The 27,238-nt window shown below is 35.1% G+C and overlaps 3 protein-coding genes and 4 non-coding genes across 8 annotated transcripts; 4 read left to right on the top strand and 3 right to left on the bottom strand.

Moving 5' to 3' along the window:
- Window positions 1-1,765: 1,765 nt before the first annotated feature.
- Window positions 1,766-4,422, bottom strand: LOC112710163 (uncharacterized). Its single transcript, XM_025762288.3, has 4 exons — window positions 3,819-4,422; window positions 3,188-3,226; window positions 2,329-2,413; window positions 1,766-2,211 (listed from the first exon to the last, which is right to left on the bottom strand). The coding sequence occupies exons 1-4, from the start codon at window positions 4,209-4,211 to the stop codon at window positions 2,129-2,131; spliced, it is 600 nt and encodes a 199-aa protein (XP_025618073.1). The 5' UTR covers window positions 4,212-4,422; the 3' UTR covers window positions 1,766-2,128.
- A 281-nt stretch (window positions 4,423-4,703) lies between these two features.
- Window positions 4,704-9,836, top strand: LOC112710140 (agamous-like MADS-box protein AGL65). Of its 2 annotated transcripts, XM_025762253.3 has the most exons (13): window positions 4,804-4,852; window positions 5,242-5,255; window positions 5,403-5,588; window positions 6,891-6,950; window positions 7,045-7,063; window positions 7,199-7,263; window positions 7,344-7,359; window positions 7,455-7,516; window positions 8,112-8,208; window positions 8,367-8,414; window positions 8,498-8,625; window positions 8,878-9,283; window positions 9,406-9,836. In XM_025762253.3, the coding sequence occupies exons 3-13, from the start codon at window positions 5,404-5,406 to the stop codon at window positions 9,406-9,408; spliced, it is 1,089 nt and encodes a 362-aa protein (XP_025618038.1). In that variant the 5' UTR covers window positions 4,804-4,852; window positions 5,242-5,255; window position 5,403; the 3' UTR covers window positions 9,409-9,836. The 2 variants fall into 2 exon arrangements, with proteins under 2 accessions (XP_025618051.1, XP_025618038.1); XM_025762266.3 differs by having other exon boundaries at window positions 4,704-5,255; window positions 8,504-8,625.
- A 481-nt stretch (window positions 9,837-10,317) lies between these two features.
- Window positions 10,318-12,705, bottom strand: LOC112710156 (expansin-A10). The gene is made up of 3 exons (XM_025762279.3): window positions 12,346-12,705; window positions 11,104-11,416; window positions 10,318-10,966 (listed from the first exon to the last, which is right to left on the bottom strand). The coding sequence occupies exons 1-3, from the start codon at window positions 12,482-12,484 to the stop codon at window positions 10,660-10,662; spliced, it is 759 nt and encodes a 252-aa protein (XP_025618064.1). The 5' UTR covers window positions 12,485-12,705; the 3' UTR covers window positions 10,318-10,659.
- Window positions 12,706-14,137: 1,432 nt separating this feature from the next.
- Window positions 14,138-14,210, bottom strand: TRNAA-AGC (transfer RNA alanine (anticodon AGC)). The gene has a single exon. It is a non-coding gene; the product is annotated as a tRNA-Ala (tRNA).
- A 10,163-nt stretch (window positions 14,211-24,373) lies between these two features.
- LOC112714709 (small nucleolar RNA R44/J54/Z268 family) lies at window positions 24,374-24,460 on the top strand. Its single transcript, XR_003159332.1, has one exon. It is a non-coding gene; the product is annotated as a small nucleolar RNA R44/J54/Z268 family (small nucleolar RNA).
- Window positions 24,461-24,649: 189 nt separating this feature from the next.
- On the top strand, window positions 24,650-24,729 carry LOC112714882 (small nucleolar RNA snoR122). The gene has a single exon (XR_003159392.1). It is a non-coding gene; the product is annotated as a small nucleolar RNA snoR122 (small nucleolar RNA).
- Window positions 24,730-25,933: 1,204 nt separating this feature from the next.
- TRNAI-AAU (transfer RNA isoleucine (anticodon AAU)) lies at window positions 25,934-26,007 on the top strand. The gene has a single exon. It is a non-coding gene; the product is annotated as a tRNA-Ile (tRNA).
- The last annotated feature ends 1,231 nt before the right edge of the window (window positions 26,008-27,238 follow it).

Here is a 27,238-nt window from a genome sequence, read left to right as displayed (position 1 = left end):
GAAAACTGCAATTTCATAGCAGAAAATGAGAAATCTAATAGCAAAAGCGAAAAGAGCTCACCAAAAAATTTTAGGGAAGGTCCCACTATCTGCCACGTCAGCAGGAAGGACACGTGGCGTTGCGTGATTGGAGGTGGAGAACACGTCAGCAGCTGCCTAACACGTGGGTCGGGCGAAACGGGTTGAGCATGGGTTCGTGGAGCAAGCTGCCTAACACGTGGCGTGACGGAAGCCGTGGGCGCTGATCCAACGGCGTTGGAGGCGTCTGAAAGGAGAAGAGCTTCAATCGGACAGGGAACTTCGAGCGGCGCGTTCGGCGGTGTACAGCGGTGATTCTGGAGGTGTTGGAAACCTTGCGACGAGGAGAAGGTGATGGTGGCAACGGTGACGAACCAAGGCGTCGGGAAGAAGTTGAAAAATGAGGACAAAGTACTGTCGGAGGAGAAAAAAAAGAGCTAGAAACCAATTGTTACTGAAAAAAAAGTAACCTAAGCTCTTGATACCATGTAAGAAATAAGAGAGCAGTCTAAAAAAGGTATTTGTGTGTACTATTCAGTCTGAGGAAAAGTACAATATACAAAGGGTATAGATAGCTGCAAGAAGAATCAAAGTAATAACATAGAATCCTACAATTAATATACAAATACGGTATATAAATACAAATGATACTAATTGATCTAATTTGATTATAATTATTCTCTTAATGCCATTTAATATTTATATAAAAATAAAAAGTAAATTGTGGATATTCCTATTTAATAACAGTATTTTATGAATATGTAAGTACTTTATTAAATAATGAAAAAACTTTATTATATATTTGCCCTTAACGTGCAATGATGATTAACTTAAATTGTGTTAATACTATTTATGACATAGAAATATATAGACACCAACATAAAAATTCATTTGATTATAAAAAGAGGAATATAAAATATAAATACATATATAGAAAATATTTGTATATCCTTCTATCTCTTATTTCTACTTAAAGAGTTACAGAGATATTCAAATCATCCTTAAGTAGATAAAAAAAAATGGTTTATTTAGTTCATAGAATTGATTAAACCATGCGTATTTTGGTAACTTTTCGAGCAATAAGTGGCCCAGAACTTGAAGTGGTGGACATTACAGGAACTAAGCAAAAAGTTAGGCATGTCACCAAAAAGGAAGCGCATGAAGAAAAAGGAAACAGGAAAGGAAAGAGATAGTAAACTGTTCGTTTGGATTGGAGGGCATATTGAATGAAAGTGTGGACATTAAGCTTTGCTTTTTGATATAAAAAGGCAAGAAAGAAGATAAATGTGTGGTAACCTTTTTTTCACACTAAATCATGAGACCAAGACTGGTTTTAGTCAAATAGGAAAGGAGAAAAAGCTCCAATACACAACTGTAGAATGAAGCAATGTATGGAAATACATGGTTTGGAACCTTATTATATGTTACTCTAGGAATGTCCCATTAATGCTATTAGGACGACACCAAAATTCTGGACTAGATTCTTCCGAGAATAAGATTCAATAATAAATATTGAATTGCAAAAGTTACCTCTATGTACCATAAACAATGTTTAATGGAAACACGTTTATCTTCAACACTAGCAGCCAAAATTCTTAATTTCAGTTTATTTGCTTTTTCTTCAGTCAAGATAGTGGTACACTGGATGACTGGAATATTTTGATTCAATTAAAAGTAAACATATTGGGTTATTTCAATCTTTCCACGGCTGGATAATATGATATTGAGAAATTGCATTGAACTGGAATTATATATTGAAGGTCATTTGCTTTTATATTTATATATATAAAAAAGGTATCAGTTATTTACACTCATTCGACAAGAATAATGATAATTTGTGTGCAACAATAATCATTTTACACTTCTGTAGCAATAAATAGTGTTCTGATGTTCCAGCATATAGGCTAAATGTTCAATGCAATAGTGGCTCTTCAATGGATCAGTATGCTATAGACTTACAAGACCAGTTAAGTCATTTTTTCTTTGCAGTTTCAACTTGTGAGTGCACAAATGGAGCTCCAAAATATCATTTTCAGGATGACTAGCTACAAGGTTATCATTTAGCTCTCATTGGCAATCATCCACAAAACAAGTTAGTATGCTCAATTGTTCATTGGATTCTACAACCCCCAGACTCCGGTCCTCGCCGTACGTTGCCATATGCTGACAGTTCCAAAAGATCCATATCGCGACCTGTAAGGCATCCAGAGCTCCATCAACAGTTGTCATCACTACTCTAGGTAATATACATGCTACCATTGGAAGCCTACAGCAGCAAATATGTATAATCAATTAATCATATAGCCGTACCTGAAACCCTGCAATAAGAACTCTTCTGAATAAGTTCAGATTTGGATATATCTGTTCGATTACCCTTCGATCGGTTAACTGTTGCCTGAAAATCACAACAGAAAAGAACTATCAAATGAATGCTAAGAAAATCAAATAAGGAAACAGACTAAATAACTCATTGGTTTTTGTTCTGAAAATAAAGTCGAGCTTGCATCATAACTTTCTTTATTATTTGCATCCGAATTGGAACTAGCAATGAACTTTAGCAGCAGAACTAAACTGCATATAATTTACCATCATGAAATTATGTGAACACTGTTTAAGGATTAACAGTAAACCTTCCACACCTCATCCTTAGATGGCTTGAAAGTGTGAAGTCACTCAGAAAGAAGTGTAATGGAAGAGACAGGAAAAATGTCAGATTATCTGAGTTATCTAAATGCTTCTCCAATAGAACAAAAAATCTGTTTCACACTATGTCTATATGGCTACATGGTTCTGTTAATGGTGTCCAAGTCTTTGATTTGTTGTTCAACGACCAAAAATATGTTAGTGGAGTTCCCTTTGAGCATGGACAAATCAGTTACATATGGCTGTAATAGGCTAATAGCTAAAGAATGATCCCCCAATAACATCAGTATAATTATCTACATACTACTGAAAAAGTAAATGCTTATAACAAGTTTACTGGCCTTCATTATAGCATTACAGGACACAGCTCTCAGTTGAAATATGTTTGCGTTTATTGAATGATGTTATTGTTTAAATGGATTTTCAAAAGGGAATCCTAGTAAAGCACATCATCAAATAAACGAAAGGTATTATAAGAGCACTGAACGGAGAAATTGAGAAACTGAGAGGAACCGAGACACCTTACCTGTAAAACTTGACAGTTTTCCAGTGTGCTTTTCCCACCCTGTAGTTCACAAAAAATCCCAAATAAAGAATAAGCAAACAGAACAGTAGTAATTGAGTTAGTAAAACATTAATCTTTAAAATGTTTCCTTTCTTGGATTGAGGCGGGTGTTTTAAGTGATGATTTTCCTTTCTTTGGAATGGATAATTATAAATATATAATCCTCTAAGACTTATGGTACTTTAAAATGTTCATACAAATGGATAGTTAGATAGGGATTTGGAGGATCACATTAAAAAAGCCCTCACTATCTAATCCCCAGACTTCCAAATAAGATAATGGTTTATTATATATAGATGCAGATCTCGATTAAATGTACTCCCACCAAAAGATAAATCTAAAAAAGTTAAGCTATTATAATTCATCAAAAGAAGCAAACACCAGTTTCCATTGAAGTTTCATATCCATTAATGTCAGAAACTGTATCGGAATCACACATATGAAAGTGCAAGGTGAATTTGAAACTTACTTCATGGTTCTCTTGGTGCTCATCTACAATTTTGTACATTGAGCATGTAATAATCAATGGAATGCTACATGCATTTCTATAATCTGACATAAAATGCGTCAAAAGAGGGGAAATGAGTGTGACCTTAGAGTAAGGGAGGATGTGGTCGTAATCATGGCAGAGACAACCAGGGCAACCGACGAGCTTGCGAAAGACGGTGTTGCCGAGGGCATCCCTGCGCCAGCGATCGGGGTCTCGGCCTTTGATCTTCTCGGCTTTCTCCCAGCATTGCTGCTTCACGCTGTAAGGGAAGCTTCTAGGGTTAGGGTTAGGGTCCGAAGAGATTCGAAGGTCTTCAAAGTCAGCTACGAGGTCATCGTCGAGCCCGGAACGGGTGAGTGTTGAGGAGCGAGACGACAACTTGGAAGAAGTCGTTTTGGATCGGTCCCTTATGGGCGACTTGCTTGGGCTGCTTCGTCTTCTTCTCCTTTCTTCTACTTCTTCTCTGTTATTGTCACTCCTAGAAGAAGAACTCATCGCCTCCTATCCACTTTCCAATTCTTTTCTCCTTTCTTACCCTACTCCAATGGATAATAATATATCTATTTCTCTTTTCTTCTTTTCATTTTTTATCAGTTCATATCACTATTTTCTTTTTGTACCAAATTCTATTATTTTCACTTGTTGGTAAGAGATTTATTTAACTTGTAGGGTTTTCAATTATCACAACTTAAAAGAAATTCTCCTCAAATGAGTAAAAAATAATAGTGTTTAACTGTTTATACAAAAAGTTAATTACAATTTATAAATGAATTTGGATGACTTTAGAAAATTAAAAAAATTATTTTAATTGAGTGAAAATTTAAAATAACAATTTGACGAATACGCAAAATTTAAAAGATGACCTTGATTATTTATTCTGTTAAAATAGGAGATAAATAATAAATTAACAAATTAAATCCTTGAATAAAATTTATTAATTTACACAACATGAGACTTATATTATTTACATTTGAATAGTGAGTTAATAATGTTTACTTTTTATTGTCTTGTAAGCATGGTTGATAAATGAGCGCACCAATCATTACATACTCAACAGGAGTAAAGGCATCATAGACACTCGGTGAAGGAAAAAAAGAAGAATGGCAATGGCATGACCGATGCACGATACATGAAAGGTGTGTTGTTATTTGTTAATACAAAAAGAAGACGTGGCAAACTACCTAGAAACTGAATGAAAGAGAAAAGGGGGAAATAGTTTGTTGGTAGAGGATAGAGATTAGAAGAAGAAGGGTGTCATTGTTTGTTGTTGCAGAGGTTGGCAGCAGTGTGGAATCTGACCGTACTTTTTGGAAAACAGTATATAACTTGTACGTTTGGGTGGTTCTCCAAAACTTGTATCTACCGAAATCACAGCTCAGCCCCTTCCTCCTCCTTCTTCTTCTTTCTCTCTTTCTCTCTCTCTCTCTCTCCCTCTGTCTCTCTTCATTTCTTCAGTTACCTCACACCACCCTCCCACATTTCAATAATTCCCTCTCTTTTTCTTTCCTCCCTGCATCTTCTTCAGTACTACCTTACGAGGTTCGTTTTTCTCCTATCTACATCAAATTCTGTTATCTTAAATTTGTCGTATTTACATATTGTATTGTATCGATTGTGTTTTTGTGTATCGATTATGATTTATGATTGATTTGAAAATATGTTTGCTCCTACCTCCTAAATGTGCAGGATGGGAAGAGTTAAATTAAAGATAAAGAAATTGGAGAGCACCAGCAATCGCCAAGTGACTTATTCAAAGCGGAAAAGCGGAATCTTGAAGAAAGCAAAGGAATTGTCAATACTATGTGATATAGATATTGTTCTTCTCATGTTTTCTCCAACAGGAAAGCCTACATTGCTACAAGGAGAGCGCAGGTAATAATCATCATTGACACATTCCTTCTAAGATGGAATTTGTTGCTAGTGAATTCAAAATCTATTCCTAGAGGAAGTAAAAAGCAGAAACTGTACTGTGATATGCATTCATTTTTTTTCATAATTTCGGAGTTTATCGTTTCAAGAATCAGAGACAATCTTTGCATTTGCAATAGGTGCAAATCATATTTTATGAGGATGATGAGATATCGTAATATCTGCATGTGATTCTATATATTAGGTATTGTTTCTTGAACAAGGAAGTTTCGTCACGGGGAAAAACTAATGTCACATGCTCAATTCTAACTTCTATACGATAATCAATGAAGTGAATATTGTATGAGGGACGAAAAGGAAGTGTTGAAACAATTTTTTTTAGCTTCCAGATTCGAGTAAATCCACGTGTTACTGTAATTCTTTTCAAGCTGGTGAATTCTTTATAGATGTTCACCTTTGAAGTTTTGAGATGCCAAGAACATGGAAGAATCCCTACTTCTAAATTTAATGTTCGTATTCATAATTGAAATTCTTTCAAGCCAGGCCTAGAGCCACCCTGGAAGTTGGAACAGATATATTGATATTTTTATGTGTGGTTGTAAGACTAGGCAGAAGCAACAGAATAAGAATAAGAGGTGTAAGAATAGGATTATAGAAGAAAGAGTAGAAGAGAGTGTGTATAAGAAACAGAGAAGCTGAAAGATATCAAGGTGATACCCTCCTAGTCTCTGATGTATTATTATTTGAAGAACAAAATCCTGAAAAGTAGAGAACAAGGTTGCATTAGAAAGGCTACCACTCTCCTAAGGTCCTGCCCAGTCCAAATCCTTTCTGTTTTCCTATTAATTCCCTTCATCCCTCTTATATACATTCTCAATCCTCTCTCCTATAACAAAATTCATCTCTCTTTCTCTCTCTCTCACAAAATCCACACTAACTTTTCCATTCCAGCTGTCCAATTTTTTACATCAGCTGGTCCTGCTTTATATTTCATTTTCAACTCTCTAACTAACTTAACTGCCAATTTTTTCTCATTCTTCTTGTTTTCTTCACTTGGGTACTAAGGAACTTTCATATGTGTAAGATGCTACTTTGTTTTTATTTTTACAAAAGAAAAGCCTCGTTTTTATAATAATGGAATCGGTGTATTGATCTTTTAATATACATAGAACATGTCAGCTTGTAAGTATCTTGTTTATCGGAGGATATTATTATAAATTCATCTTTATAATGTTTAACATTCAAATGAAAAAGAGTAAATTCTTGTTGCATTATTAATGACGGTATATTGATGATGATTTACAGCAATATTGAGGAAGTCATTGCAAAATTTGCTCAACTTACCCCACAAGAAAGGGCCAAAAGGTTTGCCAAAACTTTCTGCTGAGGTTGTGTTTTTTCTATTTCATTTTTTGATTATATATGAATTAATCTTCTTTTTGCCATTTTATTTGAGCAGGAAATTGGAAAGTCTTGAAGTAAGACATTCTTTTCATCTCACATTTGTCTTTTCTATATATTGTGCATTTGATGCATCAGGTTCATATTTCGTGTTTCCTCTGAACTTTTATCAGTGATGCTGAACAAACACTCTGGTTGTGTTTAAAATATAGGCACTAAAGAAAACCTTCAAGAAATTGGATCACGATGTAAAAATACAAGATTTCTTGGGTTCAAGGTAAGTTATTGTGATAGTTGAATTGTCACTTTTTTAAGAGCTTTTGATGGGTCTGACTTTGCTTCTTTTCCATCTTGCAGCAGTCAAACTGTGGAGGTACAATTTCTTCATAAACATCACAATGATCATGATTAAAATAGCTTCAGAAAATTTAAGTTGGAAGTTAAACAACAAAAATGTTCCACATGCAGGAATTAACTCATCAAGTAAGGCTTCTACAAACGCAGCTAACAGATGTACATCAGAGACTGAGGTGCAACTTTGGAGCTTTTGGTTGTTAAAGTATTTCTTTTTCTTCTTGATGTTATCTTATTGCCCTCTAACTGAATTATTGTTGATTTGACCTAGGCTTAGTTATTTGTGACCTGAGTCATTTTTCAGTGGATTAGTTGTGCTAGTAAGTGATATGGTGACTAAAATATTATAAATTGATGAATAATCATAAAAATGGATGTGTTATGTATTGTATAGCTTTTTAGTAATGATTAAGATAAATCCACCCACAGTCCATTTGTATCATGTGACGTTTTATGCAGATCATGAAGTTGATTTATACTTTGGATTTTGTCACAATTTGACCACTATTTAGTATTTTGAACCGAAAATATATTGCTTTACTAGTCGACTTTTCTTGAAAGCCCCAGATTTTCTTTGTTAGCAGTTGGGTAGAGCTTGCTTAATAATTTGAATATTTCCTGTGATTAACCTCTACCTTGACCTTCGATTTGCCAGCATTTAACATGATTGCAAAAGCCTCTTCTAACCCTATAAATCTCATGCATGCTCTTGGGTGATGAAAGTTTGAGGCCATCATATATTAATTTTGTTTTACATTTGCAATTTTTTAGCTATTGGAATAATATTGACAAGATCAATAGCATAGAACACCTTAGGCAAATGGAAGAATCACTCAGGGAATCAATTAATCGAGTGTGTTTACAGAAGGTAAGATTTTGTTTGATGTGGTCTAGTCATATTATTTTGACATCTTCAAGTTTCTGACATACCGGTATTTTAGCATATATGCACGTCTTAGACTAACATCTTTCATGTTAAATGAGTTGTGAAGTGGAGTTTATATTATAAATTATTTTTGTCTGCAGGAAAATTTGGGAAAGCACCAAATAATGTCTCTTGAATGTGCCAATCAGGTAGAAAATGTACTCTGTTCATATGTGAATACCATGTCCTTTCTTTGGGGATAAATCTTATTTGGGATATTGTTGCTTCGTAGTTACAGGATGGAATGACTTTACCCTTGATGATGGCTGGTCTGCAAGAAAACCAACCATTGTCTTGGCTTTTGAATAACGATAACCATCAGTTGATGTTGCCGAGCGAACCGAAATATCTGCAATATAGGTGGGTCAACTGCTATATAAAGCTTCAACTCAATTCTACCGAGCGTAGAGCAACTTTTGTTCTAGCAAAATTGAATAACATTCCTTCTAAGAAAGCTTTACATTTCAATTTATTCACATGATCTAAAATATTCTCCTTAATTATCATGTTCTATTGTAATTATTATTTATCAAATATTTCCTTTTATTTGGTATGGATGGCCTTGTGCTTTATTTGCCAAACTAATTACCGAATTGTTTGTATAACATACAGCGATAATACCAATAGAGAAGCTGAGCGCTCAACTGATGTTTCGCTCCCTGGATACTCCAGTTACATTGCCAATAATGGCAAACTTGACAGCTCTCCCCAAGTCAATACCATAGGTCAGGCAGGCAGTGGCTTGAATGAGTTGAACGGCACTGCTTGCTTAAATATACAACGTTGTGAGCAATTTGCATACCCTCCTCCTCCTCCTCCTCCTCCAGATAATGAGGAAGTGAAACATCGCACGACAATGTATAATGAGAATGGCCATGATAAACTAAATACTTCAGATTACCAAGTTCATAATGGCTTTGATTTGCCAAGATCACTGTTTGAAAACGGACACCAGTTCTGGAATTCTGCTCCTGGGCCTTGTGGGGTTGCCATGTATAACGAGAATGGCTACCATAGGGTATGCAGTCCTTTTGATTTTCACCATGTTCCAGCTTTGGCTTTTGTTCTTCAGTTTTATTATAAACAAGATGGCTTGGATTGGCTTGAAACTAATTTCTATTCTTTTCATTCTTTTTGCAGTAATCGATTGACTCTGCCACCCCTACTAACTGATTGGCTTCTAACATTTTTATCCTTTGATGATGTTAACTTTGAAGGACTCCAGAAACCAGATTAGGTTGCATCTCCAACTATGAGGGTCAATGCACTTCATAAGGGTTGGTTGTGTTAGCTGTATATACTGTATGACTTAATAGGATGCAGTTTGTCCACATACAAATATTTTCTGTTATTTTTCACTTTTTGTTTACTGTTAGATTCTTGGAGTTGATGCAGTTATCCAAGCCATGAATGTAAAATATTGTAGAAAAATTAAATTGATTTACATTGAGTAATGAGTGCAGTTGTAACTACTAGTATTAGGAAACTGCTTCTTGAAGTCAAATGTTCATTACTAACCAAAGGACATGAGTATGATTTTAGAGCACACATCCAATTATCTATTTGCAATATTCACTCATGTCATTCAAGACTTAAGAAGCATTTTATATATGTAATTAGTAACTACCACAAAATGCTGAAAGAAGAATAAACTTACCCTGTTTTGTTATTAGAAAACATTATGCTTGTGTGATAGTGGATATATATTAAGGTATAGTCTATAGTGTATGCTAAAGTAGTGTGCAAAAATACCTATGCTAATCAGAGAAAGACACTGTGTTTGATAATTAGTTTAGAAGATTATTTTTCAAAATCACGATTTCTTTCCTTATTTGGAAATAAATAAGATATTGTCTTTGTTTGAGGTCCAATATTTAGAGCATAACCAGTCCATTACCAAGTTATTGTTTAGATCAGGGTAAACAACAATGTTTTTCTGCCAAACTGCACCAAGAACTAGAATTTATGCAGTGTATCCAGAAACAAGGAAAAGATAATCTATCACAGAACACTAGTTAAGGAATTAAAGCTGATAACTAGCTAAGATAAACATTGCAGCAAAAATGCTTCTTATTATATATATTCTTGTTATTCTTGGCTAAGCTCAAAAATCATGCTTCAAACTTGACTAAACCTCACAATAGACCAAAAAAATAAGATAAAATGGCCGGTGATAATCTCCCCACTGCCTTTAGAAAGCAGCGCATAACTCTTATTGTAATACAATCCAAATGATAAGGAACAATTTAAAATAATCCCCTCCCATTTTCTCTTAATGTCTTACTCCTATATTTGTTTTACTCTGCATTATAAATTTATCCTACTGAATATCAACCATAAATGGTAATATAGTAGTAATTGTATGAGAAATAAGGATCTATGTTATTGTGTCTCCTAAGGGAATTGTTGGCCTGTGAAGGTCTGGCCAAAGGACCAACCAGGAGGGGCAACATCACTGGAGACAAGGGTGCGGCCGTCGCTGGCGGTGATCTTAAAGGAGAGGCTTTGTCCATTGAGGTAAGAATTGCTCTGCCAGTTCTGACCCCAGTTCCTGGACATTGGTTGCCAACCGGTTCTTGATCCTTTGATGGAAACCGCGGTAACGTCGCCCGCACCCCCAACATTGGTGATTAGGACTAAGTTGAAGTAAGAATGGCCATTGATGGTGAATCTGATGCCTCCTTTCCTTTGGCATGGGACCCTGCTCTTATCACAAAAGGAACCTAAATTTACTTGACACACTAATTCTAACAAAATCTTTTGAAGCAAAATATCACCATTGCGTTGTTCTGCAATCATATAATAACAACAAATGATAGATTATGCAAAAAGAATTACCTTCGATAAGCTACAGAGACTATGCCAGCTCTGTATTGAGCAATTTGTTGGAAGACAGGTTGAGAGAGATCAAAGTGTTGAAGGGGAGGGTTGCACCAACCGCCGTTATCGCTTGGGAGGGCATTGTTTGGAGGACAGAAATTGGTGGCAGTGACCACAACTGAGCCAGGGAGGCACCATCTTTGATCACTCACACACTTCACCTCAAAACATGCCCCACAGCTCATGCCATTGTTGAACAATGCACTGCTCAAAGCGGCTGTTTCAGTCCCATATCCTTGCCTAATCAGGTTTCCATATCCACAAGCTCCACCTAAAATCAATCACAAAACGATAGAAATTCAAGATTTTGTTGTTATTCTCACACAAATATTGAGAAAAACTAATATTTCAAGGGTCATTGAAGACATGGGATGAAAAAGTTTAGAGGCAGCACTTTTATTAAAATTTGACAAGCACTTAACTAGTAAAAAAAAAGTGAATAATCTTATATTATTAGATGTAATCTCACACCATTAAAAATATTAATGATGACTAATTATGGCTATAAATTACAAAATCTACTAGCTCCTACCATTCCTCTACTTAATTTCTAATAACATCAATTATTAAGTGAAAGAAAAAGTGTTACTTGTCTAAAAGATTAAAAATATATTTGTAATTTGTTAGAGATATATTTAATCAAATGCTTTTTTCTCTATGCTTAAATTTATAAGGTAAGTAATTTTATGATATATAATTAAATTTTTTATGACAAAAAAATTTAAAGTTAGTTTCTTATTATCCAAAAATAAATTAATAAATATAAAGCAAATAAAAAAAAGTAAAAGAATGTCTATATAAAATTCACATAAATTGAAAAAAAGAATTATTTAAAAGAAATTCTTATGTGTGAAAGACATATTAAAAATATAATTATTTATATATTTTTTTAATTTCTTAAATTTTTATAAAAATAGTTTCATGATAATATTAGATATTGAAGTAAAGAAAGTACATACCTCGAATTGAGTATATTTAGAAATATATTGTGAAATCACTTCTACCTTGTAAAAATTTCAAAATTCAGTTGATTTTGAAAATCTTTTATTGTAGGTGTTGTGATTCCCCTCTCTTATTATTGAAATGAAAGAATAATTTGTCTAGCAATTTAATTAGTCAAATCAACCTTAAACCTTGTCATATATATAACTCATATAACCATAATAAACATTAAAAAATAGGAAAGTGTGACGCACATACCCACTGTGGCAGAGGCATCACCCCCACCATAGAAGGTTGCATGGGCATCCAACCAACTATTACCATTAGCATCATTCCCATGAACACCTACTCCTACTAATAAAATAAACCCCATCAACACAACTCCCAAAAATCCCATCTTTCATGCAGCAGTTAATGGAGTGAAGAATAAATGGAACTATGGAAGAAGAATGCAAAAGGTAGTGGAATAAATAGATGCTGCATTGTGGCCAAATAGTAATAACTGTGTCAAGTGTGGGGATCGGACTCTAATCTTGCCAAGTGTTGATGTTCTATTTTTCTATGCTGAGACAGTCAGACAGCTCAAATTTTCCTTAAACCACGTGGTTTTCATCATTTTCTTTCTTTCTTTGTTTTGTTTTTGAGTTAAAGAGTGCATAATTTAATTTGCTCTTGTATGTGGTAGTGAAAACTGTCACTGTCACCACACACTACTTTCTTTCTATATATTGTTACCAAAATTTGGTGAATTTGTTACCCAACTATGCATAGAGTGAGTGGAATTTGAACCCCTTTTTTATTCCTGAAACGCTTGATAGATTGCATGGTTTAGAATCATAGGAATGAAATTAATCAAGTAAATGATTATATATATTGCGTTAGAAGTTATAGAGGTGGACACGGGGAAAAAACACAAGCAGCTAGCTCCTCTCAAGTCTCAACTCTCAATCAATGCTAGCTAGTACTACACAATTTGCATGGCAGGTTGCAAGCTTGTTTCAAATTCAATTAATTAAATAGTATGTACCACCATGCTTTGATTTGGAACATCAATCAAATTGGGTCCAATTTTCTACTAACAAGTTCAATCATGTGGGTGAGGCGGTGGTTGATTGATAATAACTCTACCAACAAAAGTTAAATTAGAGGACCATCACGACCACTCTCATTTATTACATTTCATTCCATTAAATTAATGCTAACGTGAAACTTACTAAGTTGAAATTACCTACAAATAATTAAGAGAAATTTTAGGAGACTAGCATTTTTATTAAAGAAAAAATATAGGTGAACAATAAAAATATTAAACAATGTAAATAATAAATATATTGGATGTTTATTTTACTAGTATACGAATAGTTATTTTAATATTAAAATTTAGAGAGTCAAATTAAAAGTGTAGTGTGTTTTTATTTGATTGGTGATTGTTCATATTATTAGATAAAGTCATTATTCTCCTAGCATTTCTCTTTATTAAAATATGACCATCACTTAATCAACAAAAAAGTGAATAATTCTATATTATTAGATATAATTTTATACCATTAAAAATACTAATAATAACTACAAATCATAAAATTTGTTGACTCTGACTCCTATCACTACTCGAATAATTAAACCCTATAATTAAACCCTAGTTGAACTAAATTAAACCTCGCGCATACAGTAGTTAGTAGTTTCATGTGGAAAAATTATTAAAATATTGGCAACTACGTACTAAGCTAGTTTAACCGAACCATATATGAGTTGTAAACTTGTAATTTTAAATTTAATTGTAGCAGTTTGAGTTTGTATCTTTGCAGCAAAATTTAAAGTCCTGTTTCGTTTTCGATTCTCTTCTTCTAATAATGAGTACTCATCAGCAACGAACACGTGTTTCCATATTTACGGCAATTGGATCTTAGTGCATAGTGCATATGTATATAGCTAGCTTGACCCTTTCGGTATATAAAACAAAGAAGCATGTCATGGTATGATTTCTGAATCGAAAAATTATAGAACAAAAATATAAAAAAGTCGGTTCTTTTGTGAATTATAATAATTATTGAAGTGGAGATGCGGGGTATCGATCCCCGTACCTCTCGCATGCTAAGCGAGCGCTCTACCATCTGAGCTACATCCCCATGTTGCTTGCTGATCCAAAATAAAATATTATTATTTAATTCATATTTAATACGCTAGTACGCATACGCTTCAATACTTCATAATTTCATATATAGTTGACAGCACATGGACAGAAACAAAGACAGGTCATATATCTATCTAGCTATGCACCGATGTGAATGTGGTACAAAAACATGGAAAAAGAAAAAGAAGCAACCACTTAATTTTCCATTTTTTTGGGCGATCGAGAACACAAATCAAACATTATCATGTAAAAAATAGATATATAAAGTGTGGAATCACTTTGAACTCATCAACATATATTCAACATAGTATGTAGATCTATTTCCACCGTCACTTACAACTCTTGAAGGATATCTTCCCTGTTTCAACTTTGGTGAGTCAATCATTATTCTGATCTTCCGAATGAAGACATTCACAAACACTGTACAATTTCTTTTTCTTTACTTGCCTCTAAAACAATTCAATCCTTGTTTGCACATGTGGCTATTATATCTTTACTGCATTTAACGGTGCTTCTTGTTGTATTCCAATCCAACACAAACACACATATTGTCTTAATCAGAATATCTAGCAATATATTCGTACGTACTTTTACAAAACTCATAACAATCATACTTCGACACATACGTACTTCATGACAGTTAACATATTATCTGATATAAAACATTAGATCATCAAACATTAGATCTTTAACTTATTGCCTCTATTTTTTTACATACAGTAAAAGAATAATATAAAGTAATAAAGAACTACTTTAGATATGGTACTGTACCCCGTATTATTTCGGAGGAACTGACTTATACCTCAACACGATTCGCTTTAAAAAATAAATAAATGACTCCATCTTAACAGAACACCGTTCACGATCTCGCCACGAGATTGGTCACGAAGATCTCAGCTGAAGTCGAGGATCTATTCAACACCAACTAGACTATAAAACGAGCATAAGGCCGACTATAGTTAGAACAAGAAAAAAGACTATCACACAAACAATTCACCGATATATTCACGCTTTTCTTAAAGTAATTCTTTATTGATTTGGGCGTCGGAGTCCTTTTTGCAGGTAAGTGCAAGTTCACGATAATACTCTCAGTTCGGTTCGAGTTACGGATGCTTTAGGATCAACACACAGCTGACACATAGTTCAAAAAGAGTATCCTTGGCAGAATATTTGGCGCCCACCGTGGGACCCACGCCTTGCTTTCTAGTTTTTCGACCTAAACATTATTATATCCACCCTGTACTTTTTTTTTTTTTCAGGAACTGTAGCATGACGGATCATTCAGTGACCCCTTAAATCAATCCGACCAATGCCGACTTCTTGGCTGTTAACGCTACCCTACTGGCAGAAAACCAACAAATGGCCAAAACATTAGCAACAATGTAGAACAACATCGAAGGAAAGAACGACAATAAGGATCAACACGAAGATCATCAGTTAGAATCAAATGCAAAGACGGGGAAACACCTACCAAAACAGGAAGACGACGAATTAATCCTTTCTTGGAAGAAATAATGAGTTTTAAAATGCCTAAAAATGTTACACTTCCAATGACTTTGACACCGTACAAGAAGATCGGAGATACTAAACTCCATGTCACTAAATTTGAATCTATGATGTTTCTCAATAACGACTCCGATCCCATCTTGTGCCCATCTTACCTGCAAGGTCGATATCAAGCTTTGAAGAGTTCGCTAAATTGTTCATAAACCACTTCGCAACATCCAAAATCTACGTGCGAGACTCAAATTACCTCAATACGATCAAACAAGGACAACAAGAGAGTTTGAAGGATTAGATGATGCACTTCACAACGGCTGCCATGGAAATCTCAGGCCTTAACTCGGAAGTACAACTTCACGCAATAAAAAGTTGTCTCCAACCTGGAAAATTTCAGGAAGCAATAGCCGTCGCAGAGCCAAAGACATTGGAGGAATTCAGAGAAAAAGCAATCGACCAGATCGAAATCGAGGAATTACGCGAAGCTCGGAGGAATGAAAATCACCATCTCGGAAGGAAGAGGAAAAACCTCACAGGTCCTAAAATAAGGACTCTAAAAAGCCTTTCAAACTAACCTCAAAGTTTGATTCATATACCAGGTTCAACACTCGAAGAGAGGACATCATTAAGGAGATACTACACAACAAGCTGATAAAACTACCGAGCAAAGCAGAAACATAACAATACCAGAAGTACGTTGATAGAAGTAAACATTGTGCATTTCACCAAAAGTTCGACCACACCACAGATGCATGCATCGTAGCCAGAGATCTGCTAGAAAGATTAGCAAGGCAAGGCCTATTGGACAAATACGTCACTTCTAGAAACCAAAAAGAACCAACCAGGGATACAGAGAGGTCGAGCTATAGCTCAGATCGCAAAGAAAAAGGGACATGGCATGGACCGATCGAAACCCCTACTTCTAAGGGAATTATAAATTACATTTCAGGTGGTTTCGCTGGAGGTGGAGCTACTAATACAGCCAGAAAGAGAAGCTACCGATCTATGATGACAATGGAAGGATATTATCAAGGCCTGCCAACCCCAACCTTATCCGCCCAGATCAGTTTCGATGCTGCTGACTTTCAATATCAATCCCCAAATTTAGACGATCAAGTGGTGATCTTAATGCGAGTAGGAGAGCTAACAGTAAAAAAGGTCCTGCTCGACCCAGGAAGTAGTGCCAACGTCTTGTTCTACTCCACATTCAAAAAGATGCAACTAAGTGACAAGGCATTGCAAATATCAAGCGGAGAATTGGTAGGGTTCTCCGGAAAAAGAGTTCCCGTATCAGGTTATGTATGGCTAAGAACGACATTGGGGGAACCCCCAAACTCAAAAATATTAGATATTCAATTTTTAGTAGTCGACTGCGTTAGCCCTTATAATGTTATTTTGGGATGTCCGTCCCTCGATTCTTTTGGAGCTATTGTTTCCAAAATTCATCTGTGTGTTAAGTTTCCTGTGCAGGATAACATAGTGGCAACAATGCATGTTAACCACAAGGAAGCCAGACAATGTTCTAATGCAGGTTTGAAGACCGTCTCAAAGGAGACCATTCCAAGAATCCATTATGTGTACAACTTGGAAAGCATTCCAACTCTGGCCGAGATTGACCTAAGAGACAACAATAGTCGCCCCGCCCCAATGGACGACCTGGAAAAGGTACAACTTGGACAAATAAATCAGTTCACTAACATTGGATCTGCTTTTTTTTGCAGGAACAAAACAAAATTGGTAGACATACTAGAGACCAGTGCCGACCTATTTGCATGGACCCCTGCTGATATGCCAGGGATCGATCCAAACTTTATATGTCACAAGTTGGCAGTCAATCCTAACACCTGACCTGTAAGATAAAAGAAGCAAAATCTGGGCACGGAAAGAAGAAATGCCGCAGCAGTAGAAGTACAAAAATTACTTGATGCAGGCTTCATCTGAGAAATTCACTTTTCCTCGTGGCTAGTGAATGTAGTGATGGTCAAGAAAAGCTCGGGAAAATGGCAAATGTGTGTAGATTTTACGGATTTGAATAAAGCTTGCCCGAAGGATTCCTATCCACTGCCGAACATTGACAGGCTAGTAGATGAAACCTCAAGATATCAAGTGCTCAGCTTCATGGATGCATATTCCGGTTACAACCAAATAAAAATGCACCCAAATGACGAAGACAAGACGGCATTTATAACTTACCAAGGTAACTTTTGCTATAAAGTAATGCCTTTTGGACTAAAAAATGCAGGGACAACCTATCAAAGACTGATGGACAAAGTGTTCAAGGATCAAGTTGGACGAAACATCGAGATTTATGTCGACGATATGGTTGTCAAGTCAAGCTCAGAAAAATAACGTGAAGCTGATCTTCAAGAGGTATTTCAACAGTTCAGAAAATACAATATGAGGCTAAACCTAGAAAAATGTGCATTCGGAGTACAAAAAGGTAAATTCCTTGGATTCCTGCTTACAAACAGGGAAATAGAAGTCAACCCCGACAAGTGCCAAGCTGTCATAAACATGCAGTCACCTCAAACTATCAAGGAAGTGCAATGCCTCAAAGGTCGTCTAGCTGCCCTGTCCCGATTTCTACCAATGGCAACCGCCAGATCATACTATTTCTTCAACATAATGAAGAAAGCTTACAAGTTCATCTGGATGGGAGAATGTGAAAAGGCCTTCGTCGAACTCAAACAAATCCTAGGGTCCCCACCTACAATAAAAAATCACAACAAGGTAAACCACTTTTCCTATTCCTTTTAATTTTCACTAACACGGTTAGCTCCGTGCTTGTAACAGAAACAGGAAAAGATCAACACCCAGTATACTTCGTGAGCAAAGTCTTACAAGATGCCGAGACCAGATACCCGATGATAGAAAAATTAGCGTTTGGATTAGTCATTACTGCTCGGCGCCTACGACATTACTTTCAATCATATCCAATAATAGTTCGGACTGGACACCCCCTGCGACAAATATTGTCACGACCAGCCTTAGCAGGCCGACTCACAAAATGGGCGATAGAGCTCTCTGAATTCGATATTTCATACCAATCACGAGGATCACCTAATGCCCAAGCATTGGCCGACTTCATCTTGGAGTTCACAAACAAAGAAGAAATACCCAAGACATGGGAACTATACATAGATGAAGCATCAAATGAAAACAGATGTGGAGCAGGCATCCTTCTGAAAGACAATACTGGAGTTCGAGCCGAACAATCAATCAAATTCCTCTTTGAAACAACCAACAACCACAAGTGGAATATGAAGCTCTACTGGCAGGCCTAAGGCTAGCCAGGGGAGTAGAAGTCACAAGCTTAAAGGTGTACTGCGATTCACTCCTAGTAGTACAACAAGTAAATGGGTACTTTCAAGTACGAGATCCACTCTTAGAAAATTATTTACACTCGGTCAAAACTATGTGATAAATATACATTTTATGATATTTATTTGTTCTATTTGGGTGGATTTCATCAACTTTTCTTACACTTATCCATTGAAATAGCATAGTTTCATGATTTCTTCTTAAATTGTGCTTGAAAGTAAAAACATGCTCTTTAGGCCTTTTAATTGCTAAATTTTATTCACTTTAATCCCATTTGATGCCTTGATGTGTTTGCTAAGTGATTTCAGGTTTTTAAGGCAAGTATGGGTTGAAGAAGTGAGAAAAAGAGCATGCAAAAGAAAAGAAACCATGAGGAAATAGAGTTTGAAAGATTCAGCATCTGTGCGTGCGCATAGTGATGCGTGCGCACACACAAGTGCGAGCTTGGCGACACGTGTGCGTGACCCACGCGTACGCGTGAGGATGAATTTCGTCAGGTGATGCGTACGCGTAACCCACGTGTGTGCGTGACCTGTGTCACGTGAGCTCATTAATTGTAAATCGTTGGGGGCAAATTCTGGACCTCCAAAACCCAGTCCAACTCATTTTTGAAGCTATTTCAAGTCAAAGTGAAGAGGAATGAAGGGGGGAGCAATTAGGTATAGTTTAATATCATGTAGGTCATTTTCTAGACAGAGAAGCTCCCCCCTCTCTCAAGAAATTAGGGTTTTTAGCTTAATTTCTTTGTAATTTTTATTTTTAATTCTTATTTTCATCTAGTTTCTTCTACCTTTTTTTGTTCTATTGTCTTAATTTCCTTAGTTTATCTTGTTAATTTCTCAATTTTGTCACTTTCATGTTTATGGATACTCTTGTTAATTTTAATTTCAATTAATGCAATTTATGTTTTCATGTTAATTGTTGCTTCTTTTAATTGTTATTATTATTTTCTTGCTTTTGATAGCTTTAGAATTTCATTTCATTTCAATTCAATTTGATTTTATTTTCATGCACACCAAGTGTTTGACAAAATGCTTGGCTTAATATTTGCTTCGTTTTTTTCACTCTTGACTTAGAATTGAGGACTTTGGTGACCCTTGAGTCCTTGATGTCCATTTTTGTTTGATACATTAGAGTAGTTAGTTGATTTGGTTTCCACTAACTCTAAGTCTTCCATTAATAGAGTTGACTAGGACTTGTGGATTGAAATCAATTATGCCTACTTGACTTATCCTCGATGTAGGGTTGACTAAGTAGGATTAACTCTTCATAATCATCATGTGTTTGTGGTCAATGGCTAGGATAGGCAACCTTAACTCTCAATCCTTGCCAAGAGATTTTTAGCACTTGAATTCCCTTTTTCTCTTGATTAATTGCCTTTGAATTTAATTGCTTTCATTTAATTCCTTGCATGATCATTTACTCTCTTGCTATTTACATTTCTTGCTTCTCTTGCCATCAAACCCCCATTTTCCTCAAAGCCAATAATTAAACATTTCATTACAACTCCTAAGGAAGACGACCCGGGATTTAAAACTCCCGATTATTTTGTATTGATTGTGATAATCCTTTGATTTAAATTTGATTCTTGGCCAGTTGTTGGGTTGGGAACTATACTTGCAATGCCAAAACTTATTTCGAGAAAAATTCCTAGCCTGCTTAAGGCCCTTCATCAAATTTTTGGCGCCGTTGTCGGAGAGTTGCAATAGTGTTATGTTATGAGCTATTGTAAATATGTTAATATAAAAATAGTTTGCTTTTTGGTTGTCTTTTGTTTTTGTTAATGGTTAGGATTGGGATCCTGGAGGACATTGGAAATTTAAGCATTGGTGGGGAAGTCAAGTACAAGCCACCATAGCAAGAGCTCTCCCAATTATCTATCTTAAAGACAATAAATAAAAGTGCTAGGTGGGAGACACCCCACCTTGGTAACATCTTTCTAACTCTCCCTCTCCTTTAGTATTTGTTTGTTGAATTTTTGCTTCTTTTAGTTAGCTTAGTTTGGTAGAATTTTTGTGTTGATCTTGCATTTTTAGAGTAGAATAAGTTTTGCGGTTGGAAAAGCTATTTTGGATGTTATGTTTGGTGTCTTAGAGTACTAAATTTTTTTTAGAAAAAAACAGAGCATGTGCGCGCGCACACACTTGTGCGCATGTACACCTCCCCAAATTCTGCATTTTGTGCGTACGCACCTACCTGTGCGTATGCAAACTCATGATCCCCCCTCTGTTTGGAGCGCTCGCACGCCATGTGCATTTGCATCCCCCTTCTTTTTGCCCCTGTGTGCGTACGCACAGATGTCGAATTTTGACGTTTCACATTTTCTCAAAAAAAAAAAATTGCCTTTCTGTGCGTGGGCACAGGCCTGTGCATGGGCACACTTCAATTCAAGGCCTCTGCCTGTGGCATTAGCACACATAGTCCGAACGTACAACCTCTAAATTTGGCCCATAACACGTACGCGTGACCCCCCCATTTTCTCTCTTTCACGCGTACGCATCCCCTACGCGTCGTTGATTCCCGTTTTCACCCAAGTCACACGCACGCGTCCCCCACGCGTACGCGTGACCCCCTCCCCTATTTCACACTATTCTTTTCTCCTCTTCTCTCTACTTCTTTTCTTCTTTCCTCTTCCCCTCTCTTCTTTCTCTCCTCCAACTACCACCCACCACTATCATTCACCACCTACCATGCTCTCCTTTAGTTGGTTATTTAGTTAGTTAGTTAGTTAGTTAGTTATTTGTTTAGTTAGTCAGTTTAAATTTTTTGTTTTGGTGCTAAGTGTTGGATGATTGCCATGATTTGCTGATTTTATTGAGACATTATTGCTGAATTGCTGATGTTGTTATTGATAGTTATTGTTGGATGTCTTTATTGAGGTCATACTTTGTTACTTGGTATCGAGTTTTTCATGTTTAATTTTGCACATACCAAGTACTTATGACATTACCTTCAAGAATATTTTTAGATTTTTAAATTGCATGTTTTGGCCACCATGTAACTGGATCTCATTATCTATAGATAGGCAATTTGTTCTTAGTTGAATCATTTTTTGTTAGGTGATACTTGTTATGATTGATTTTTATTTAAGTCACCTATTTGATGCATTGACATTAAAAATTGTGAAATTGGATCATAAGCTTACCTAATGACACTTTTTGAGCTTTTTTTTAAGTTTTGTGGACTATGCTTGCCATGTTTTTCACTTCATGTCAATTAGGTGTTGCTTCATGATCCATTTCACAATTCTTTGATTCTTTCTTGAATACTTTTATACTTCTTTATTACTTGTTTGTTTATCTTAACCTACAAATTTTCTTTAAAGCATTTCATGCACACTAGAATGAGTAAAGTGCATGTTTTTTTTGTGTAATTGTGACATAGCTTTCTTTGCTATTATGTGTGTTTTAAACCGCGCAACTTAGAATTCACACACTTGTTTCTTTCATGTCACAAACCAACTCACTCACTCAATTTAGTGATCATTACCTCATTCCAACAATCTATGCTTCATTATTCTTGCATTTACTTGTCTTATGGTGTTATTTCCACTTTTTCATGAATGATTCATCGTAAGCAACAAGGGAAGTGGGAGAAAGAGCACGCAGCAGCCGGTTGATCCACCAGTTGAAGGTGGAAACTTGTGAAGTCGCCGTACCCCCCATTGGTCACCTTTGAATGCATGGAGGACTGTGCAAGCCTTTAAGTGTGGGGAGGTTGTCACCGATCAGTAATCTTAGGTGACAATTTCTAAATCCTAAACACTTTCACATTTTATTTTTTCTTAGTTTGTATATATTTTAGAGCTTTAATTGCATTCTTTCTTAGTTTATTGCATGTCTTTGCATACAAATAATAAGCTTAGTTAATTTAATAAAAATTTTCAAGAAAAACATTTTTGATAGGGCATTGACATCCTAATTGATTTGAGTTAGTATTTGTTTGATTGAAACTTGTTTGAAATATATTGTTGAACATGTTTTTGAAAGTGCTGTAAGAGTAGCTTGAGAGTGTGTGAAATTGGAAGATCAAAGGAGAGAAATTTGCAAGATAGAAGCTAAATCAATAAGTGGCAAAACTCATCATTCACTGTAGGCTCATTTGTCTTATATACATATGTATACACCTAACTAATTATGCAGCCACTGTATCTGATAACCTACTCTAATAAATATCTCAATTAGCTCTAACTAACTCTATCACTTGCTGAATTATACTAACTACTTGAAACTAACTAACAAACTGCAGTTAAATGATTTTGTAAGTAATATTTAATGTGTATTTTGTATTTTAACATATAATTTATTCTAATGACTGATTTTAATGTACACGTAGCATACTTGATTTCACTAATATGCTAAAATCATTTTAAACTATCAAATTGAGTTTAAAATAAAGATTTTTTTTCAAAAGATAATGTTTTTGTTCAAATAGCAGAAGTTCTTACTTCTTTTTTTTTTTTTGGTCGGTAAGTTCTTACTTCTCAAACTCACTAAATTTTTCAGTAAAAGGAAGGGGCGGAGCCCAAAGAATTTCCTCCATCATGTTCTTTCTTTTTTTTTTTATGTTGGCTATCCATTAAGCTGATTGTTGTTGACAGGCCTAGTTAATTAACGATTCAATTTCTATTGCCATTTGGACCCAACCCAAGTTCCCTACTAAGATAAGAAAAACAAAAGCAAACTGCTGCATAACAACTTAACGCGCCCCCTTCTGAAACCCTAATCTCTCTCTCTCTCTCTCTCCTATAAATCCGAGAATCTGAAATCCCTAAAACTGCAGGGCAGAACCAAAAGCCGTCAAGGATTTTCCTTGAGCTTCATTACTGGTTTCTCTTTCAATGCTGTTTTTATTCTTCATCTCCGTCTCTAATTTCACCCCTTATTTACCAGGGGAAAAGAACACTGACATCGTGGTTTTACATTTAACAACAAATGCTTATTATTCGATCGCAACATTATTTTGATCCCGTGATATGTGCCAGTGATGGTGTTAAATATACTTCGAGATTTAATTCGATGATATCAACTTTGAGCTGAGGCACCCGCTTTTTCTTTCACTATTTTGTTTTTCCCCCTTTTTTCACATCTTCATAATAGGAAGCTCTATTTTTTTAATCTATTTAGCAATGCATATTCTGCGTTATTGGATTTTTAAAAAATTGAAACTGGCATTCTACTTGTGTGAAGAATTGAATTCAAGTTTTTTCTTTTTTTTTTCTCATTTATTATTTCTCTGGTTGAATTATAGTTACGATCTCTGGGTTCGTTATTAGTGAAACTGAGGTAGTGTGTGAAAAATCCATGTTTAAGCTTGCAAATGCAGTATTTCTTACTATTCGCAAATGATGACAAATAGACAGGGACATCAGCACTCTAAGGAGAGTGATGACTTAGTCTAAAATGGGAATCTCTCTGATGCGTTCATATAAAATCTACAATCTTTCTGTTGATTTTTCATTTGTCAATGAACCTGATGTTAAAATGTATTTTGTTTTTCAACATATGTATGTTATTGTTTTTACTCTATTAAAAAACCAATTGTTTTAACTTTTAAATCAATTTTCAAATTATACTTGGCCTTTGCTTAATGCAGACACCTTAGTAATGGTTTGGCCAATGATGTATTCTATTGCACGTATTATCAGATATATGTATCTGATGAAATCTTAAATTGTCACTACCTCTGAGGCCATCCATCTTATATAGTTAAATCTTTTTACTGGTCTTTGTTATTTGCATGTGTTGTTAGCTCACTCCTGCTTACATTCCTCCGATTCCTTCTTCCTTGTTTGGAGATCATTTTGGTGCCAAGGATGATTAGCAAAAGAACCATGGATGGAGCTGCTATTCAATGTGATACAAGCCTGATGATTGTAACTAAGAACGGAGATTTGAAGATTGCTTTTGTTGAAGTCTGACCACAGTTGGGCTCCAAAAGAATCTTATGAAATAAACCAATCTATGTTGTTATTAATGAAGGCTTGTAATCTGTTGCAACATTCTTGGCTCACTAGTTCTTTACATGATTGATCACTTGTTCAACTTAACAACAATCACCGCAACCACTGGTTTTCCATTATCTTTCACTACTATCTCAAACTACCACCATAAAATACAAGTAAAAATTAATATCAGCAGACTTAGAACTTTAAAAAGTAAATAATAGTAAAAAAGAACGAATTGAGTGGAGGGAGATAGATAGATGGAAGAGGGTGGTGTTGGTGGTGGTGGCAGAGGTGATAATAGCAGTCTGTGAGGTCTTTGTGTTAAGGGGAAGGAAGTGAGGGAGAGGTGGTTATAAATTAGAACATATGGAAGTGTTCATTTTTTCAACTCCAAATTTAATATTTGTGCCATAAACAATGGCATATAAATAAATAATTTGAAAATTGTGACAATTTAGTAATAAATTTAAAAAAGAGTGACATTAGTTAAACAACCGGATTTAGGGTAATAAATTATTTTTTATTTTGAAATTGTCATTGGAACTTTTTCTAGCCATGTGGACTACATTCACGCTATGCTAAAATGTTAATTTTTCAATTAATTTTCCTATGATTTTGTTAAATGTGATTTCAAATGTAACTTAAGAAGAAAATGAATGGCAAGAGATCATATATGAAAGGAGAATGTTAGGGCAGGACAAACAAGTCCAACATAACACAGCCTTGAAAAGCATGTAAATTGGCTTTAGTTCCCCACGTGCCCTCTAATTCTCACAGAAAGGTTGTTACAAACCCACAATGTTAAATAACTTCGTTGCTCATAAATGACTGAGATACCCGAAATTGTGAATAAATCTATGAGATGATATGTTTGATTTGATAGCAAGAATTCTTCTTAACGTCGCATTGTTATTTGTTATATAAAATATTTTCGTTCATTAATAACAGCTGGCCTATTAGCTCAGTTGGTTAGAGCGTCGTGCTAATAACGCGAAGGTCGCAGGTTCGAGACCTGCATGGGCCAGATTTTGATTTTTGCTCTTCTTTATCTTTTTCCCTTTTCCATTCTCTCCCCTTGGCCCTCAAATGTTGACAATAGATTGAAATTCATTAACTTTCAGCAGTGGGAAGGGAATATCTTCTAACTTTTGAATTTGGTGAACTAACATTGGAGAATCATTGAAAGCAATTTTTGTGTCCTTTGAATCACATTGTAACTTTATATGACAACACAACATATCTTTCAAGTTTGTTGCGTGTCTTTGTTGAACAGTATAGTTTCATCATTGCATTGGCTTGTTAGTTGTTAATAACTTGACACACATTACACTAACAACTATTTCAGGTCCCTCAGTTTCTAAGAAGAACATTCACAATAAGGAGACTAGGAGAGTAATATTAATGACTTGATGTTAGTAATCTTAGGAGTCAATAGAACTTTTCTCTTTGTTATACTTACACTAGTCCTTATTACTCTTATCTTGTCTTATCTAAGTTTTGCTGTTATTTTCTCAATATATATGAACGTTACTTTAGCATAGGATAATTATCATAAAATGTGCCTACACAATAACCGCTAAAATATAAGATTATACACAGTGGGAAGGGGGTAAAAAAAAGTTGCATAGTACACCTGTATATTTTTTTCTTTTTGTATAACTTGGGTTGATAACTATGTTAATGTTATCCTTGACTTTAGAAATGGTGTTTATTTTGATACATATTAAAAATGTGCAAAAATACGGAAGAAAAAAATAAATATTGTTTTGTGGGTTTTTTTTATTATTTACTCTGTATGTTATGTACCTTCTTATACTGTATTTGAGTGTGAACCTTTAGATATATGCATCTTTTTTTTATGTAAATCAAACCCAGTAAAAACATGGCATGCTTTAGTTTATAGCGATAGAAAAAAAAAATCTAAATATACACATTTATAAGATATGTTTTCAGTTTTGGCTAGAATAAACTAATATTTATGTTTTGGATGATTATAGTAAAATCAGTGGTCAAATTGTAAATATTTTAAAATTATTAATTTTTTTAATAGAAACACTCCAAATCATATTCGCGATATTTTGGCATAGATTCTACAAATTTTAAATATTGAAAACCAAAATAAATATTAAGGTTTACTGACAATAATTCAGAATTTGAAGAGGAAGACTTTGGTTACATCAAGGTAAAGTGAAGAAGAAGTTACAGGCATTATCAGTCAATGATAAAGAAAGTGCTGATAAAGGTTGTGGCAACTG

Source organism: Arachis hypogaea, chromosome 1, assembly GCF_003086295.3.
Source record: "Arachis hypogaea cultivar Tifrunner chromosome 1, arahy.Tifrunner.gnm2.J5K5, whole genome shotgun sequence".
In the NCBI taxonomy this organism is placed as follows: Eukaryota; Viridiplantae; Streptophyta; class Magnoliopsida; order Fabales; family Fabaceae; genus Arachis; species Arachis hypogaea.
Note: the sequence above shows the minus strand (reverse complement) of the source record. Positions and strands in the feature narration are given on the sequence as shown.

Excerpts from the sequence above, each read along its gene's own strand:
- LOC112710163 (XM_025762288.3), bottom strand. The coding sequence starts at position 4,211 with ATGAGTTCTTCTTCTAGGAGTGACAATAACAGAGAAGAAGTAGAAGAA. Across the intron at positions 3,227-3,818 it reads ACATCCTCCCTTACTCTAAG|GGTGGGAAAAGCACACTGGA; the intron begins GTCACACTCATT and ends TGTGAACTACAG. Across the intron at positions 2,414-3,187 it reads AAAACTGTCAAGTTTTACAG|GCAACAGTTAACCGATCGAA; the intron begins GTAAGGTGTCTC and ends TGTGATTTTCAG.
- LOC112710140 (XM_025762253.3), top strand. The coding sequence starts at position 5,404 with ATGGGAAGAGTTAAATTAAAGATAAAGAAATTGGAGAGCACCAGCAAT. Across the intron at positions 7,517-8,111 it reads GATGTACATCAGAGACTGAG|CTATTGGAATAATATTGACA; the intron begins GTGCAACTTTGG and ends GCAATTTTTTAG. Across the intron at positions 8,209-8,366 it reads ATCGAGTGTGTTTACAGAAG|GAAAATTTGGGAAAGCACCA; the intron begins GTAAGATTTTGT and ends TTTTGTCTGCAG.
- LOC112710156 (XM_025762279.3), bottom strand. The coding sequence starts at position 12,484 with ATGGGATTTTTGGGAGTTGTGTTGATGGGGTTTATTTTATTAGTAGGA. Across the intron at positions 11,417-12,345 it reads TGATGCCTCTGCCACAGTGG|GTGGAGCTTGTGGATATGGA; the intron begins GTATGTGCGTCA and ends GATTGATTTTAG. Across the intron at positions 10,967-11,103 it reads GTCTCTGTAGCTTATCGAAG|GGTCCCATGCCAAAGGAAAG; the intron begins GTAATTCTTTTT and ends TGATAAGAGCAG.